The sequence below is a fragment of the Carassius auratus genome, chromosome 30 (assembly GCF_003368295.1).
Source record: "Carassius auratus strain Wakin chromosome 30, ASM336829v1, whole genome shotgun sequence".
Lineage (NCBI taxonomy): Eukaryota > Metazoa > Chordata > Actinopteri > Cypriniformes > Cyprinidae > Carassius > Carassius auratus.
The window spans coordinates 2362221-2381238 of record NC_039272.1 but is presented as its reverse complement, the minus strand read 5'-3'; the positions used below and the strand labels follow the sequence as shown (position 1 = coordinate 2381238).

Here is a 19018-nt window from a genome sequence, read left to right as displayed (position 1 = left end):
ATATCGTCCTAATGCATGGTGAGGAGGTGTGGTTAGGCATGGTTTGAGTGGCTAAAGACTCTCCAAGGACCACAGGCTGGAGAATTGCAGAAAATAGTTGAGTCTTGTGGTCAGAAAACGAAAAAAAAAAACAATTGTCAAACAGCACCATATGCTGTTTAGGAGGGTTTCAAGAAATATTTTCCTAGCTCATCCAAAACAAAAAACAAAAACCTCCTCTATATTCATTTATGAGACACGACTGGAACTTTAAATGGGACTGGCTTCTATGGTCAGATGAAACAAAAAAAAAAATTAGCTTTTTAGCAGCAAACACTCATGATGGGTTTGGTAAAAACAGGGATAGAAAGTGCCCCATTTGTACAATGTGTACAAATATACTGCTGTATTTTTGATGTTGCGGGCCTATATACAAAACCACACTTCTGCTATGGCCATTCCAGTTCCCTGACCTGAACCCTACGGAAAATGAGTGTGGTGAACTGAAGAGCAGCTCCACCAACATGGAACTGGGAATCTAAAGGGTCTGGAGTGATTCTGGATGAAGGAATGGTCTCTGATCTCTTGTCAGGTGTCCTCTAACCTCATCAGGCATTATAGGAGAAAATTTAGACCTGTTAAACTGGCAAATGGAGGTTTAAAAAATAATTACATAAAAGGGTTTCCTTAACTGCGTCCAATGTGTATTAGAGAAAAACATTTATTTCATAATGATATTTCCTCTATTTTAAATTCTTATTATCCAATGATAATAAGAATAAGTTCTTCTTTTAAATAATAGATCAAAAGGATTAACAATGCAAATTAATTTTCACAGCCTTCTTTGATCATAATTACCAAGGGTGTCCATATTTTTGGGAATGACTGTATATATATATATATTGGTCCTTTTATGCCTTTATTTGATAGGACAGTTTGAGAGCAGACAGGAAAGCATTGGGGGACAGAGAGGAGGGCAGGATCAGCAAAGGACCTCAAGACAGGAGTCAAATTCAGGTCACCTTGAGTACAGATGCTTTACTAACCACAAGGCTATTGCCGCTGACGGTCAAGCTGTATATCACATGAAAGTTTCAGTGGAGATAAAAATGTGATTCCTCTCAGTCCCAGTAATAATGTAATAACAATAATATATGCTGAACAAAACTGCACCAGGAGCTGCCTTTTAAGATTAATTTACTCTAGTGCTCATGGCCAGAATCTAATATGTTTGAATACTTATTCTGACAGTCTGTGTCCTGTTCCTCATAAAGCATGCAGATCCCAGTGTCAGAATGAATGTTCATGTCCTAGATTGTTTATAGTACATTACAGCCCGAGCGCATGGTCATGGAAGAGAAGTCCAGGAAGTGTCAAATCTGTCAGTATGTACTCTGTATGTGTATTAAGTTATTAAATAAGCTCTTTTCTGTTCTTCTCTAAAGCAAAATACTTCTCTTTTATTTATTAACATGATTACACAAGTAAGAGCAATGGCATTTTACCTTCTGTAAATGTCACACTTTTTTATTTTATTGTTTTTTACAGCTTTTCAGGGTGATATATATATAAGGAAGATATATATATATATATATATATATATATATATATATATATATATATATATATATATATATATATATATATATATATATATAAAAAAATTGAACAGTTAACATTTTATTTATTTAAACATATTTCAGCACTAAATGCAGTAAATAACATATTATATTACCTCTGGTATTACCAATAAGTTATATGAATACCTCTCACATCTTGTCATATTATACTTGATTGTACATAAAGATGCCAACCAGGGTTAGTTAATAGTAATGGAGGCCTTTCATTCAGAGATAAATGAAGAGCTTTAAGAGGATTTAGTGTAATCACACAGGATGCAGCCTACTGTGATGTCTTCTGCTTGAGAATGGCTCTCTCATGCCCTCCATTTCCCTCCAATACAATACAGGAAAATTAAGGATTACTAAAGCATGTGATCAGACTAGTTCAAGATGAAACATAAGACACCTGACAACCCTAGATGGAAGGAAACATTTACTTGTGAGTGCAAAAAATAAATAAATAAATAAAAAATAATGATAAAAACTACTATTTGTCAAATATGGAATCAGAAAAACATAAGTATTTATGTAGCACATTTCATACATAATGTTAATTCAAAGTGCTTAACATAAAATAAGGTAACAAGGACTTAAACAAGGAATTTAAAAACTTTGAAAATTAAAAAATTATGATTTAAGAGGCTTTAAATGAATTTAAAACAGTTAAGAATAGAAAATGATTATACATAAAATATAGTGCAATCAGTTCGGACATTGCACGGTGCTCATTTAATAAATGCATAGCTAAACAGATGAGTTTGCATTTAAATGTGACAAATGTTTTAGCACATCTGATCTCTTCTGGAAGCTGATTCCAACTGCGGGCAGCATAATAACTAAAAGTGGACTTGATCCTGATGATCTGAGTGGTCGCTTTATATTTAGTGAACATATTTGCTATGTATTTAGGACATTGAGTGATTTATAAACGAGTAAAAGTACGTTAAAATCAATCCTAAATTGATTTCTGCATTATCTATGTAAATTGTATGAAAATTTAAATTCCTTACAGTAGCAAGACAGTCAAACTCTGAGGAAATCATTGATAGCATTTCTGTGAACTCTTCAACAAAGGATGTAGATTATTTTGGAGGCCTGTAAATAATGATAAACAGAATACGTGGAGCACCTTTCAGCACAATCCCTAGATATTCAAAAGACAAGTACTGACCAAATGACACTTGCTTGCATTGATAGACACCTTTAAAGGAACACTCCACCGTTTTTTGAAATAGGGCTTATTCACATTATTTCCTACATTTAGATAGGTGGGCAAATGCATTTTTGTGTCAGTGCATGCATTGTTTTAGTTTGACTGGGTCGGCGTTAGCTTAGCTTAGCACAATGAATGGAATCCTTTGTTGCCAGCTAGCATGGCCTGAGTAAAAGTGATCAAAAAATAAAAAAAACCCCACCTAATTACTTCTTGTGGCCTGCGTATTCACAACGAGTACAAATAGCGATCCAGATTAACACTAGGCGATTTCCTAGGCAGATATTGACTTGGGACTATATTATGGGGAAGCACAGGCGAAGCACTGCTGCTTAGGCGAAGCACTGCTACTTCGGCGCAGAGATATCACGCAACACATGAAATCCCACGACTTCCGTCAACATACCGGCGTGCAACGCGTCAAAAAAACAGAAGAAGAAGAACATACCGGCGTGACCTGCACCGAGTGTCTTCGCTTTTGGATGATTTATTTTGAGAAGTTACAGCAAACATGGTTATTACCTGCATAGCAAAAGGTTGTGAGAACAAGCAAAGGACATACACGAATGTAATGTTTCACAGAATTCCATCTAATGTGGAACTGAGAAATAAATGGCTAGCAGCTCTGGAGATCTGTAGTTCAACGCTTCTCAACAAAATAAAGCAGTATCGTGTTTGCGAAGAACATTTTGCACCAGAGGACTACTTTGAAAAAATGGAATATATGTCCAGAAAGACGGTACTACGTCTGAAAGATACGGCAGTCCCATCTATTTTCAAAGCACAGGAAGAACAAAGTACACATGTAAGTTGTCTTTTATTTCTCTTCCTTATGTTAATCTGTGTTTTTATTCGGATGTAAAATAGATGCTGCACTAGACTACGGATAGACTAGACTACTATCTAGACTACGAACCTGTAAATGAAAAGACTGAGGGGTAAGTTAGCTAGCTATATTTCTCTCACCGAGTTAGACTCGGGAGTTTTAGTATAACTACTAGAGAGGAGAAGGCTACCAGCATTTTGACCAAAGGAGGTAGCAGAACGGTCTTCATTATTTATGTAACACACACACACACACACACACACACACACACATGTTGCATGATGCGCCGAAGTAGCAGTGCTTCGCCTAAGCAGCAGTGCTTCACCTGTGCTTCCCCATAATATAGTCCCAAGTCAATATCTGCCTAGGAAATTGCCTAGTGTTAATCTGGATCGCTATTTGTACTCGTTGTGAATACGCAAGCCACAAGAAGTAATTAGGTGGGTTTTTTAAAAATTTTTGATCACTTTTACTCAGGCCATGCTAGCTGGCAACAAAGGATTCCATTCATTGTGCTAAGCTAAGCTAACGCCGACCTAGTCAAACTAAAACAATGCATGCACTGACACAAAAATGCATTTGCCCACCTATCTAAATGTAGGAAATAATGTGAATAAGCCCTATTTCAAAAAATGGTGGAGTGTTCCTTTAAATAGAGCAGCTACACCTCCACCTCTCCTAACAGTCCTGCAGACAGGGCCGGCTTTGCAGACAGGCAACACAGGCGGCCGCCTGGGGCGTCATCTGGTGGACGGGGCGCAAATTTGCAGAATTATAAAAAAAAAAGTTAATTAAATGTATGTATCCTATTATGAAAGCTGCGCACACACAGTACACTTTTACTGTGCACTGTCCACACACTGCTTGTATTTGTCCATTTCTTTTACTAGATTTACAATCCTAAAAAAACGACTGAGTCACTCTAACTGACAGCTGGTTTTAGCGCTTTAAATGATGGGGTAAAAGACCCCCCCAGCCCAACCACCCCCCGGCGGTTGTAGGCTACAAATGATCATATATATATATATATATATAATATATATATATATATATATATAATCTTTTATGATGAAAAGAACACCCAAGCCATCGGGATCGGCTTTCTGAAAACGAAGGAAGGAGGAGGAAGAAAAACGGGCCCAAAGCAGAGGTAACTTATGTAGACTATATCATCAAGCTCACAGCCTGCCCGGAGGAGATAAAGACGAGGATAACCAACAACTTTTTACACCTTAACAGTAAATAAAATGCATTATTATTATTATTATTATTATTATTATTATCATCATTATTATATCAATTTACCAAAGGAACTTTTTGCGGTAGGCTATCTCGCCTTGAGCACCAGATAACCTAGACCTGCAGACACTCATGAAAGTAAAGTTAGGAGGGGCTGCTTCATTGAGGACTGTTGCATAGCAGCTGTCTTCTAGCCATGTTTCGTTTAGAAACATAAAATCCAGTTTGTGTGTGTTAAGTCATTGATAAGAAATGGTTTATTTTTAGTGAGCGAATATGTTTAAAAATGCTAACTTGATGGCATTGCATTTTGTTTCAACAGCAGTATCCGTTTGATGCATACAGAACAGGGCCACAGATTAGATGACTCAGCCATATGGCTTGAGGCCATGTCCAAACGTCCCTGAGGATTTTTAAAAACTGAGATTTTTCCTTCTTGTGTAAAAAAATAATATAAATCTCTGTCCACATGAAAACGGAAAACGCCTGCATGTGATAAAACAGAAATCGAGAAAGCTACAGGCACACTGGTTTCCTTCTTGTTCTGTAAACCAGTTTTCTTTGAGAAGCTTAGAAGTGGAGATGCTAGAGAGAGGGATAATCTGTCTGGTGAGCGGGGCTTTGGCTCTGGTGTTTCTGGAGGCTGAAATATGTTGTCCTGGCTTCCCTGGCTGATTTCCAGAGAGTCATCTTTGGGTGACTCTTGGAGCTGTTCTGATACGTCCCAATCTGTCTGTGATGAGCTCTGAGGACAGGGTTCAGCCAGGATGGTGTCCATGAGCAGTGCTTGTTGTGACTGTGTGGTTTTATCAGTGTCTCTGTGGGATGTGTCAACCACATGATATGAGCTGATATGAAGTCCTGTCATCACTCATACTCTATCCAGGTAGGTGTGTGCCATTCAGGTTGAGAAGTTTGGCACACACTATTGAAGTATGATGGAGGGAGATAAGCTCCTCCAGTTAAAGGTGATACTCCACCCCAAAATGAAAATTTTGTCATTTATCATTTACCCCCATTTCATTCCAAACCCGTAAAAGCTCAGTTCATCTTCGGAACACAATTTAAGATATTTTGGATGAAAACCTGGAGGCTTGAGACTGTATCATAGACTGCCAAGTAAATAATAGTGTCACGGTCCATAAAAGGTATGAATAGTTGTTGTCAGAATACTCCATCATCCATCAGATGTGCAATCTGGGTTATATGAAGCAACGGGAACACTTTTTGGAACGACATAGGGAAAGTGATTAATGATAAAATGTTAATTTTTGGGTGGAGTACCCCTTTAATGAAATTGCCTATGTCTGATTATGTTTCATTAACAGGTACTTTGCTGAAAAGAAAAAGAAAAGGTCTCTGATTAATTGGGCTCAGAGGAGGGGACACTTTAACCAATCTGATGGCCAGTCTGACCCACAAACTGCCTCACACAAGCTATTTGGCCAGCCTCTTTCCTCCATTTGCCTTGATGGAAACCTGCCTAAACCAATAATGGTAAGGCTATTACTGGCTCCGGATCTTTTTATTTCACTGTATTTTGTCATGTTGGGTCTTATTGTCTCTGAGCACTTAACATTCATGGCTCTTTCACTAAGCCAGGGGTTTAGTCACCATGAATGATGAGCACTCATCGCCAATAAAACCCAACATGATATTGCTTTTATATAACAGTTTGACTGCACAAGTGTGTAGATAAATAGGAAACAAGAATGGATTTACTTGTGTGTGGAACTACTTCCTTCTGTCAGGAATTCATATCTCAAGTTGAGAGTTTATTAAATGAGCCCAAGCTTCCGATGTTAATTAGAAAACATCATCTTAGAACTATTAGTGAAGGAATGTGGAGTTGTTTCTTTGAAATTAAAAGTCTAATGTACGAAAAAGTGTATTATACTTAAAGCTATATACTGTAAGCTACGGGTATGGATGTATTATGTATAGTAGAGGGAGATATCGAATGTCATGTTCATAATGAAAGAATCGTTTAAATGTCCTCTCAGGAAAACAGTACCTTTGTTGTGGTATGCTTTCATCTGATTCTATCTACTTTCACCTGGGCTTTCCCATGGCAGCAATGGTCAATGAATATTCTGTTTGCTTCTTACAAGGTAAAATAAAGTAAAAAAAAAAAAAAAATCCTTGTTTACCTTGTTTTAGTCCCTTTCAGTTTAAACCATAAATCACTGCTGATTTATTCATAAACACCACCATGAATTTGAAACGAATATCAGCTCAAAACATAAGAGCATAATGTAAACGTTAGTTATTTAGGTTCTTACTGGCTTAACTGCATGTATATTAAGCTTTCACCATTTTCTGACCTGATCCTTAATGACTTATCACTGAGACAGAAACACTGTTACATTGTTTGTCATTAAGATATTAAAATACATAATTAAAGATTTAATTACATATATATATATATATATATATATATATATATATATATATATATATATATGAACAGCTACATTTACAGGTTTACAGGTATATTTAAGATGCATTAACCCTATCATCAATCATTTGTAATGTAACATAAAGCTTTATTTAATGCTGTGAATACTTATATAACTGTACTTATATAACTCTAACTTATATCCATTATTTATTTATTTGCTAAATTATTTATTTGCCTTTTTTTGTCAAGTGACAAATTTAGAATTTTTAACTCAACTTTAACTTAAGGTTGTAGACGACTGAATACAATCTCATTATTCATAAATAGTATAGTTTGAACCAATTAATTGTATTAATTAAATATCCATATATTGTTAACATTTAATATGTTTAAACCACATTTTACATTTTGCAAAGACATGGTTAGGGTTAGGGTAAGGGTTATGAAAACTCTTGTCTAGATGCCAGGTGAAAAAGCATAATGCACAAAAAAAAAAAAAAAAAAAAACATAATTTTGAATGGAGATTCTGCGAAGAGCTTATGGAACAGGGAAATGAAGTGCATTTAAGGAAATACACAGGGAAAAAAGCTTTTCAATTCTATTGAAAGTAAGAAAAAATGAATAGAAAGTTAGACTTGTGTCAGAAGAGTAATTTTCATGAATAAGAAAACACATAATTGTCCTTCAAATGGTAAGACTATTAGGTTATTTTGAAATCCCTTTGTCTTGGAAACACATTTCCATGTGTGGCAAAAAGCATACTTCTACTTTAATATCAGTATTACTGAAAAACCATCTGCTCACATGGAAAATGAAAAGGTTCGGACTCATTTAAATGTATAATTAATGAAACTGCAAAATGCATCTTCTTTGTTCTGACACAAAAGCAGCCATTAGAGTAAACTTAGAAAAAGACCTATCATGCAGCTGCTTGTGGATTTTGTAATAAGTCTATAATCACCTCTTTGTAAACACCCCTCATATTCCATCCAGCCTCATAATTCAAGCAGCAACTGCTGACCATCTGTTTGTTTAAATATAAAAAAAAAAAAAAAAAAAAAAAAAAAAAAATATTTTAAAAATTTTTGAATAAATTATTCATTGTAAAGCGCTACCTGGTGACATTAGTGTGAATTGCATCTATTGAAACTTGTTTTATCTTTGTGTGTGTGCATATTTGAGCTGGAATGCATTTCCATATGTATGAGAGGGAAGACAAACTTCCACACATAAATATTTTTTTGGCAAGATCATTTAATTATGTTTTATGTTTCCGCCTGCCTGGTTGCAGCTATCTGCCATTGTTCAAGCTCTACTCTTTTTTTTTTTTTTGTCTAGTTTGCTTGCACAGTCGCCAGAGGAGAATGTTAGCTTTCTTTCTCACTTAATTGGACTGCTACACAGGATACACACTCCGTCAGAGGTGAATCAGATGACAGCAACAAACTTCCCAGACAGCAAGCAGTTTCGGCCCAGGTCTGGCCCACATCTGGCCCACATGGATTTCATGCGGGCCAGATGTGGGCCGGATCTGGGCCAACACTATGTTGCTGTCTGGGTTGGCCCTTTGCATTGCACCCAACATGCTCTGGAGGTCTTCCCAAATAAGCGCTGACAAAGAGGGACAGAGCATTCTGCAGGTAAAATCTGCTTACATTTATTCTTAGTAATATGATCTATTTACATGTGTTTTCTCACTTCTTTAAAGGGATAGTATACAACACATCCATGAACAGTTTATTTCAAAAATTTTGGTTTAGGTTAAAATAAATATACAGTGGGAATCATAAGCCTAAAAGCTATAGTAAAAATTGTTTGTCATTGCAACTTATATTATGAGCACAATTTCTATCATAATTTTTTATCACTTTCTCTGCCATTATTTGAGAATGATCCAAAGAGTATCTTATGCACAAAAATACCCATTTGATTAGTGAGAGAATCTAAAGTTTTTATTTCATTTTACATCACATCAAAACCTTTTAATTTTTTTAATGATTTAAAATGTATTTACTTTCCAGATTAAATGACATTTAAATCCCTGATTTCAGTGAGCTCTCTGACTTTTGAACCCCCGCAGAATATGTAAGGGAAATTGTACTTATTCCTATCTTGACACAGTAAACCAATAAAAATAATAATAATAATAATAAAATAATAATAATAATAATAATAAATAGAATCAAGAACTATATAACTATTCTAGAAACATAAACCTGAAATTAAACAAAAGACCTACATCACTGTGACAATTCATTGGTATGAACATGAGAGAATTCTTAATATAGCTAGTGGCCACTTGGGTAATCACTTGGCTAATTATAGTATATCATACTTTGGAAACAGCTTTACAAAAAAGTGTATTTGATCATTAATTGCACCCACACACATATTCTCTTGTTCAGAATTAGAAGCAGTTCAATGGTGGGGTTTTGGCTCAAATCTAGGTCAGAATTAAACAAAGGATTCTGGATCTTTTTTGTGCTGCAGAGGAGAAGATTCTAATTTGCATGCCATCTTGCTAAGCAATGTCACACATCTGAAACAGTTAATCCTAACTGCTCTTGGATAGGCAGTTTAACACCACTATCACCACAGGTTGACACGCTGGAGAAAAATCCCAGCGATTACATTAACTCACACTTGGCATCTGGTAACGGTGCAACAACCAGGGCCAACTTCCATTTGTAAATCAAACAGAACTAGTTTGTGCACAGTTTACTATTCAAGAGAATCCCTCATAATGATGTGGCTTAACAGTATTTTTGGCCTAAGGCTGCAAATTATTTTCTTCACCTTTCAGATAATGAATTCTGGTGCATCTAATGCTGCTGACTTGCTCTGCTTATTAACCTCAGCAGTTTACAGCCGGGAAATCGGATATAACCAAAGAGATCTGCCATATCACCAGGATGTTGACACAATGGTAATCAGGGAAGTGATTAAGAATTTGAATTACTGTTGAGCTACTGTACATCACTCTATTAGATGCAATACAGAGTGGCAGGAAATATATGTTTCATATGTTAAGAGATTTATAAATCAAAGGTTTGTTTACAGTACAAAATATTACATGTAAAAATGTACATTTCACATTAAAGATGAACGTCCTTGTAACACCATTTCACCCTGTCCGTCTTGATTCAAATTAGACCACAAAACCCTGAAGCAATGTAAGAGAAATTTAGCAGAACAGATTTTGCATTTCAAAGGAGATTCCTTGAAAACCACATCTTTGTATTCAAGATCAAAAAAATTCAAAAACATGTCCAGAGTCCAGACTATCCTGACTAATATTATGTTGGATCGTTTGGCAGCTGCTGATGAGTCATCCTCTTCAGAGACAGGCATGAATGCAGGGCTCAACAATGATGGCTCAGAGCGTCAGCTGAAAATTTCTCATTCAAACTCTTCCTGCATTTTTAGTAGTTGTTAAAATGGCAAGGTCTGATGGTCAAACATCAGTTAAAGGGATAGTTCCCCCCAAAATAAAAATTCTGTCATTAATTACTTACCCTCAAGTTGTTCCAAACCCGTAAGACCTTTGTTCATCTTTGGAACATTAATTAAGATATTATTGATCCCTGCTTAGACATTAGCAGAACTACCACATTCAAGGCCCAGAAAGGTAATAAGGCTTTCATTGGGGCAGCTGTGGAGTTGGACTTGTACCCCAAAGGTTACTATTTATATAGCACTTTAAACAAAATACATTGTGTCAAAGCAACTGAACAACATTCATTAGGAAATGTGGAAATTTGCATTATTGAAGTGTGTCAATAATGCAAAATGACAGTTAAAGGCAGTTCATCATTGAATTCAGTGAGGTCATCTCTGTTCAGTTTAAATAGTGTCTGTGCATTCATTTGCAATCAAGTCAATGATATCGCTGTAGATGAAATGACCCCAACTAAGCAAGCCAGAGGCGACAGCGGCAAGGAACCGAAACTCCATCGATGACAGAATGGAGAAAAAAAAACCTTGAGAGAAACCAGGCTCAGTCGGGGGGCCAGTTCTCCTCTGACAAGATGAAAACAACAGTTCAATTCCAGGCTGCAGCAAAGTCAGAAGAATCATCTGTTTCCTGTGGTCTTGTCCTGGTGGTCCTCTGAGACAAGCTCTTTACAGGGGATCTGTATCTGGGGCTCTAGTAAACAGTGAATCTGGATCTGGGGTGAATGAACAGTGCTCTTCCACCTTCGATACCAATGGCTGAAGTGCCCTTGAGCAAGGCACTGAACCCCCAGGTGCTCCCCGGGTATGGGTTACCATACTTGGTAAATGTCACGACTTTCAAAAATGTCTATGTGACATCAGTGCTTCAATTGTAATGTTATGTAGCTACGAGAATACTTTTTGTGTTCAAAGGAAATCAAAATAATGACTTTGTTCAACAATTTCGTCTCTTTCTCTTCCGTGTCAGTCTTCGCTGTGTGTTCAGCCTTTAAAATCTGTTGAAAATGACAGAATGCCCTAATGTTCCAGGAAAACATTTGTCCGTATTTAAAACAGCCATGGAAATACATTACGTCTATATATTAATAGATTGTTTTTGATTATTTGTGTATTTGATTGTTTCATTTTCCATTTTCCAAGTATTTTTTTATCAAAAGCTTACTGAAGTTTTTTTGGAAGGACTGAGATATTTATTGAAAGGGAAAATCAACTTAGCTGACGGAGACTGAGTGTCTTGATCTAGATATAAAAGCTTTTCATTTAAAGAGAGGATAAACATTTCAGCCATACACAGCTGGCGGCAGCTGCTGCTAGTGTTTGATTATGGCTTGTAAATAACAGGAGGGCACCGGTAGCACAGCAGTCCACAATCAGACTCTAATGTATAGGACGCCGATGAAAAGACCTGAAGTGGTGATGATCTCTGTGTGATTTTGAGAGATTGAAAATGAGATTGGGAGAAATTTGGAGGAAGCAGAGCTCAGCTTTGTCACAGTTGAGCCTGAGAGGATTGTCATCAGAGTTTGAGGTTGGAGAGAAATGGGAAGAAAAGAAATACTATAGTAAGTTAGTCATTTAAATCCTTGCATCAATTTAAGGTACATGCCAGGCATGTGAAGGACATGTGAATTAAATTCGAACTTGTGAATAAAAGCATAACAGTGTGTTGCCTGGTTACCTAAATATGACAGTTATTAGTCTCCATAGCAACTTATTTACTGGGATATGACTAATAGGGGGAAAAAAACACTGATATATATATGTATATATTCTATATTATAAATCAGTGGAAAAAAAACAATAAAGATCAGTGCTGTAAAATTGAGTGAACACCAGGATGTTGGATAAGAATGTATTCTGTTTTTTTATTTAATTCTATGCATTAATATTATTTGTGTATAAATTTCATTAATATTTGTATTGTCTGATCCAGCATAGATGAACACAGCAGCTGTGATCAAATCTTTGTTTGACTCTGGGAGGTATGTAATGTGCATCTGTAGATACAACCAATAGTATTACATCAGATGTTGTGGAAGTTCATAGATTAGAACTGGCACTAGAAAATAATGTGGGCTGAATTCCCATAAGTTCACAAGATGTAATGAAATCAATGAAGTGCAGTCTTTAGCTTTGCAGGTGTGTAGTGTTATATTTTGTAATAAACCCTGTGTGTTGTTTGAAATCTAAAATTTACTTCAAGTAACATTCACTTGTCACAGTGGAATATTTCATAATTTGCTCACCAAAGTCCCTCTCGATACTTTCATTTTGAAAAAAATAATGATATGCACTGATAAATAATTTGGAATAACTGCTGCAGTACTCCGCACAGAAGCAAGAATGGTTCATTTTGATTTCCTGGGGACTTTAAAAGAACACGAAGGCGAGAAATGAATCACAGATTGATCTATAATGAGCAGTTGGATGTGTGTGACTGTGCAGATGCTTTTGTTTCTCGACACCCAAGATGGCAGATAATTTGTGCAGCGCATTCTAACGCTGTGTTCGAACCCAATGAATCCAGCCAATTAGTGCACAGACAAATGTGTGGTGAATGAGAGCAGGCTATCTGAATGAACCACTAAATGTGGTTAGAATGGTTCATCATGTCCAGGACTACGCAAAATGATGCCTTTCACATGCCAGCCGCAGTTCCCTATGGTGTGTATGAAATACAGATTTTATTTCCCAGTGGAAGTGCTACAGAGCATTCCATTCCCTCTACAGTATACAGGTTTTAATTTTCCAGTCCTTTGGGCTTGTTTGATTATTTTTTTTTTTTGTGAGGATCTCTACGCACTATACGTTTGTGAGCCAGCTGTGTCTGTTTTCCATATTGATTTTGTTTCGTGTTTTCCCATCTGTCATTCAGGTCGCAGCGCTCATCCAGTATCTGATAGAAAACATGCCTGCAGTATTTGGAGATGATCTGGAGATTCTGTTCGCCAGGCAGATGAATACAGAGCGGGAAACATGCGATTACACAGGTAATTGTAAAGTTATACCCTTTGGACCTTATTTCACTGAGATGTAGATGCCTACTAAGGTACTTTACAGAAAACAATTAGCCCTTTTGACTGTGCAATTTCACAGTACTCCCACGCACACTATAGCTGCTGGTGGATGTGCGTTTTAGAATTTGAATTAGAGGTTAATTAATTGAGAATAATAGATTTTAGATCACTTTTAAGAAATGCCTTAGACCATATCATAGTTTCCAGTATGCTATTCTATTTGGTATACCAGCTTTGCTCAGCCTTTACTTTCCTAGATCCTCATAAGCTCTCTCAGATGTAACTGAAATGTCAGACTGAAAAGTGCAATAGACTCCTTCACTGACCTTAACATACTAACCTGCTCATAAGTATTATCATTGTCAATTTTTTTCTGTGCAAACACATCTATGTAATCACAAAAAGAGGTACAGCAGTTTACTGAATGTTGCATTAAATGGAATTTCATTTTAAAATATTTGTATTATTTTACTTTCAATAATGGCAGCAGTTATTCATTAGCTGAGGATCAAATGATGCAATATTACTTGGGCATTTATTTAGATGTGCTGTGTACCTGAGCATCCTTCTGGCATTTTAAAGTGACTATTTCACCAAATATATTGAAACTCTTTTATCATTTACTCATCCTCAAGTTGTTCCAAACATTTGAAGAAGAATCTCCTTTGAGGAACTGTTTTTGCCAATACAATTAAAATCAATGGGGTTGAAAACAGCCTTTGGCTTATTTAATTTGTTGTAGATGAAAAAAAAAAATTAAATTGAAATATTTTCTTTTGTGTTGGGTGAACAAAAAAAAAAGCCATCCAAAAACTAATCAAAGAGTAAGAACAAAAAAAAAAAAAACAAAAAAAAAAATAAGTCCAAAATCGGAATCACTTAAACAAGAACAGATGAAAATCTAAGTCAAATGAGAAACAAAACTAGATTAGGAAAAAAAAAAAAAAATCTATTTTCCTTACTTTTAAACTAGATAAAACTAAAGACCAAAAATGATATAAATAACTAGATAAGATCCAAAATAACAATCAAACTCAAAAGGGATAAATTCTGGACCAAGAGACAAGTAAACACCAAAAACGAACCAGCAGAGACACAAGAAAAGAGAACCCAATATATAGAGCAGTACACATGAGGATCAGGTGAAAACAATCAGGCAGACAAGGGCTAAACAAGGGGGCATGACCAGGGTTAACAAGGAGGTGGGACAAGTGGAGCTCGTGGCAGACACGAACAAAGACAGAACCATGTGCTTAGACACAAAACAAAGAAACATGGAACAGAGACAATATGAACAGGACTGTCAGGGCAGGATCCTGACAGCATACTGTAAATGACTTTATGATCTTTATAAACTTTGACAGCTTATAAAAGATTGCAATTTTTGTCTATTTATGTGTCCAATACTAAAGACAAAAAGAAAGAAAGAAAGAAAGTAAAAATGAAAAACTGAAGTGTTCTGAAGTATTGTATCTAATACATGAAGTGGTGAAATTCACAAGCTCAAAAGAAGTATGGAATCTGCAAAATGGAAGGAAAGAGGAAAAGCAGATGATGCAGAAAAAGGAAGGAGTAAAGAGTAAAGCAAAAAAGAAAACAAAAGAAAAGAAGAGATCAGAGTAGGCACATATGCAGGAAACTTATATCCTCCCAAACTGGTGTTTGTCTAATTATAAAAGGTCATATAGACTTATCCATAATGTCACTCATACATTGTGCCATCTGTTGTTGTAACAACTATAGGTCAGGTCAGGCTATGTCATTGACACAGTCAAAGGTTGCTGTTAAAAATAGGTCATGTGGTTTTCACATCTTAAGAAGGAACACAGCAAAACGAGCACTTTGAAATGTCATATCTTATATTACAAATACATTTTCGGCAACAGAACACTGAGTACTATTAACAAATAAATCTAAGAAACATTATTAGTAAGGTAATAGTTAAAATATGTCCAATATCTAAAAATAAACACCAGTAAAAACGATCCTTAATAAATATATAAAATGTGCATTACATGCATATCTTTGAAAAAGGATTGTATGAAAAGGATTAATATAAGAAGTACAAAATAAAAATGAATAAAGAATAAATCATAAATGAATACATGGATATGAAAATCAAGGAAATTATTATAACATTGATTATTTGGATACACACAAACACACACACACACACACACACACACACACACACACACACACATATGCATGTGTATATTTAAGAAAAATATGTTACGTTCATATATTAAATATATTTATGAATGATATAATTTATATGAATATACATGTAAATACATGCTAATATATATATTTTTTGTCTTATTAGTAACGATTTGTACATTCTCTCTCTCTCTTCTACAGAAGACACAGATCAAGACTTTACCATTTCTTCCCAACTGCCTGAAGTTCATCCTCTTTTCCTTCCTCTGGCTACACTTTTTCTGAAAGAAAAGAACAAACCCCAGCCCTTTCATATTGATATGCCAACAACAGAAGGGGCCTACAGCTGTGGAACACTGGATTCCATTCTCTCAGGTTTCAGTGCTTCTGTAAACATGCTGGGAATCAGCCAATCACACGACCGTTGCCTCTCTGAGCCTTCCATGTACTTTTCCACACCCCAAACACCTGCACCGACTCATACACCTGTTATCCACCAGTCTAGCTGATGCAGCTGCAACACAGAGCAGAACTGAGCAGCCACGCAGCTCCATGAGGTTAAGTTCAGAACAACAATCAAACATTTCTGGAATGGGTACAAGGAGACAACGTTACACTTTCTGGAAGTAGCCGCAACTCCCCACCAGCTTCCGTCATCTTGCGCAGAGATTGACCAGCATGACAAGTCTGTCATCTACTGCAATTTCTTCCCTCAGCTCATAGTACATTGTCTCTCAGCTCTGCGGATGCCATCCCCAGCCCTCAAGATACGCAGTCCCCGCCTTTTCTGTTTGGAGCTGCTGCGAGACTGCGGCCACTCAAACCTGAAATGTCCAGAAAGCGGTGGACAAGTACTCTCACTTATGAAGAGGAAGAAGATGTTAGGAAAGAGAAAGTTCAAGAGACAGACAATGCGAAAGAGAGTGAATATGAAGTATCTTTTCGTGACTGTGATGGAGAAAGAGCGGTAAAGGATGGAGAAAGGGCTGAGAATGAGGATGCCGCAAGCTGTGAGTCCTTCAGCAACATTCATGAGGTTAAAGGTTCAACAAGACCATGTACATCAGAGTGTCTTGCCGAGACTGTGTGCAACGTGGAGTTTAGGGTGAATCCATTACAGTCCTCCACCGCATGGCAGATAAAGCCCAATCCTGACATAAATTTGCAAGCGATGTCGCTGAATCCATGCAGTATGTGGACAGTCCCACGAGTTTATCCAATTGACAATGTGATACAGGGATATCCAGGTCACACAAACAATCACAAACACTCCCGCAATGGCACAAAAGCAATCAAGTCACAAAGCAGAAAACTCTGTAAGTCAGATACAGCTGGATTGTCCAAAGGCTCGCTCAAACATTCATGCCTCAGGTGGGCAGAAAGTGAGCAGAATGAAAATCGAAGTCTTTCCTTCTGCAGGAAAAGTGATGCTAAAACATTCGAAGGTCATGGATTAAACTCTCTCTGTGAAAAAAAGAGCAGAAAGCTGAGGGAAGAATGCGATCATCTGTCAAGGTTCAGATCCCACAGACACTGTTTTATGGTCATAATGTTCCTCTGGTGTCACTGAGTACACCTTCTCAGCAAACGTCAGTCCAAGTGAGGACACATTGTACTCCTCCTGATGCTGCGGATATGACAGACGCAGGTTGGAGTGATGAATCTAATGTTAGCTTTGTCACGACTGATATTAGCAACGGTGTAAGCAGTTACCTGGAAGAGAAAAGTCCTACTGTCAAATCGATTAGTCATAGCTTGAGCACTGCGGACGACCTGTGCCACCCAGGCTGCATTACTGAAACCGATAGCCCTGCTGTTATCATTAGCAGGGGGTTATAGTATCAACCCCAGTATAAAAGTCCTACACAGCAATGCTTATCAGAGCATGGCTTATCCCAAACCCACTAACAAATCCTCAGGAACTTTTCGTCACACAATCTGTATCAAGCTCCCTGGCAACAGAGGGACAACACAGAACAAACCATTATCATAACTAGATCTGGTGATGTAATACTGTATGGTGGTGGGGGTATGAAACATTTACAATTTCAATGCAATGTTCGGTAACAATTAAAGCCTTTATGTATAATGCTTTATAAAGGTATTCAGAATGTACGTTGCAATGCATTATGTGTTTTCATAAATGATTTTAATAAAAGTTAAAATGCATATTGTAATATTTGAATTTTTTTGTGTATTTTAATACAGTATACATTCTAAGTTGTAGCAATGAATAAGATAAGTGTTACAATGTATTAAAACTGTGGTTACAATTATTCATGTGATCATACAATGCATTATAAGGTGCATTACAAGGCATTGTTCATCAATTAAAACTACTTTTATAATGCATTATATATAAAGGCTTTAGGTAAATTGTTAGCCTTTTTTCCTAAGAACATGCCTGGGTACAGAGTCTGCAGCTGCTTTGAGCATGTGTGTATTCTTGTAGTAGAGGCCACAGGCATAAGATGAAAATGCATTCTCGCAGGCATCTGACTGCGGGGTGCACCTTTTCAAAGATTTCTGCAGAGACACGTAATGCAGTTGTGTGAATGGAAAACCTGTTGGGTTAAGTCCATGCTTGTAACAGAAGAAGAAAAATCTATGGGCACAAAAAGCTGAAAGAAAGTGTAAAACAATGTTGGATAAGTTAATTATCCAAGTTCAAATGAACTATAAATATAATAGAGTTTATGTTACAAAACTGACACCAAAAACAGACCAAAGCATAAACCAAAGTAAGCTAATATGATAGCATTTTGACCATGTAAAGTCAATTTGATATTAAATTCTAATCAGAAATTAACTGCGAAAGTCGTATACACCTTAACTTTGTTAGCCCTAAAATATAAATTTTTTAAACTCTGTTCCCTAAATGTTCCTAAAACCCAGTTAGAAATCCCCTGGTTTACAGCATGTGGCGTTAGAGCAAGTAGTCATTAATATTTAAAGACAGTCAATATACTGTATAAAAAGACAATATGCATGTGCTTCAGGCAGAATTGGAAGTTAATGTGATGGTAATCACACTCTTGTGGATCGAGATTTTAAGTGATTTAGTGCAAAAGGGTAAATGGCAGACGTCACAAAGGGCATCACTA

General features: G+C 36.5%; 1 protein-coding gene across 1 annotated transcript; it reads left to right on the top strand.

Moving 5' to 3' along the window:
- Positions 1–8824: 8824 nt before the first annotated feature.
- Positions 8825–18746, top strand: LOC113048849 (T-cell activation Rho GTPase-activating protein-like). Its single transcript, XM_026210752.1, has 3 exons — positions 8825–8921; positions 13613–13727; positions 16116–18746. The coding sequence occupies exons 1-3, from the start codon at positions 8826–8828 to the stop codon at positions 16421–16423; spliced, it is 519 nt and encodes a 172-aa protein (XP_026066537.1). The 5' UTR covers position 8825; the 3' UTR covers positions 16424–18746.
- The last annotated feature ends 272 nt before the right edge of the window (positions 18747–19018 follow it).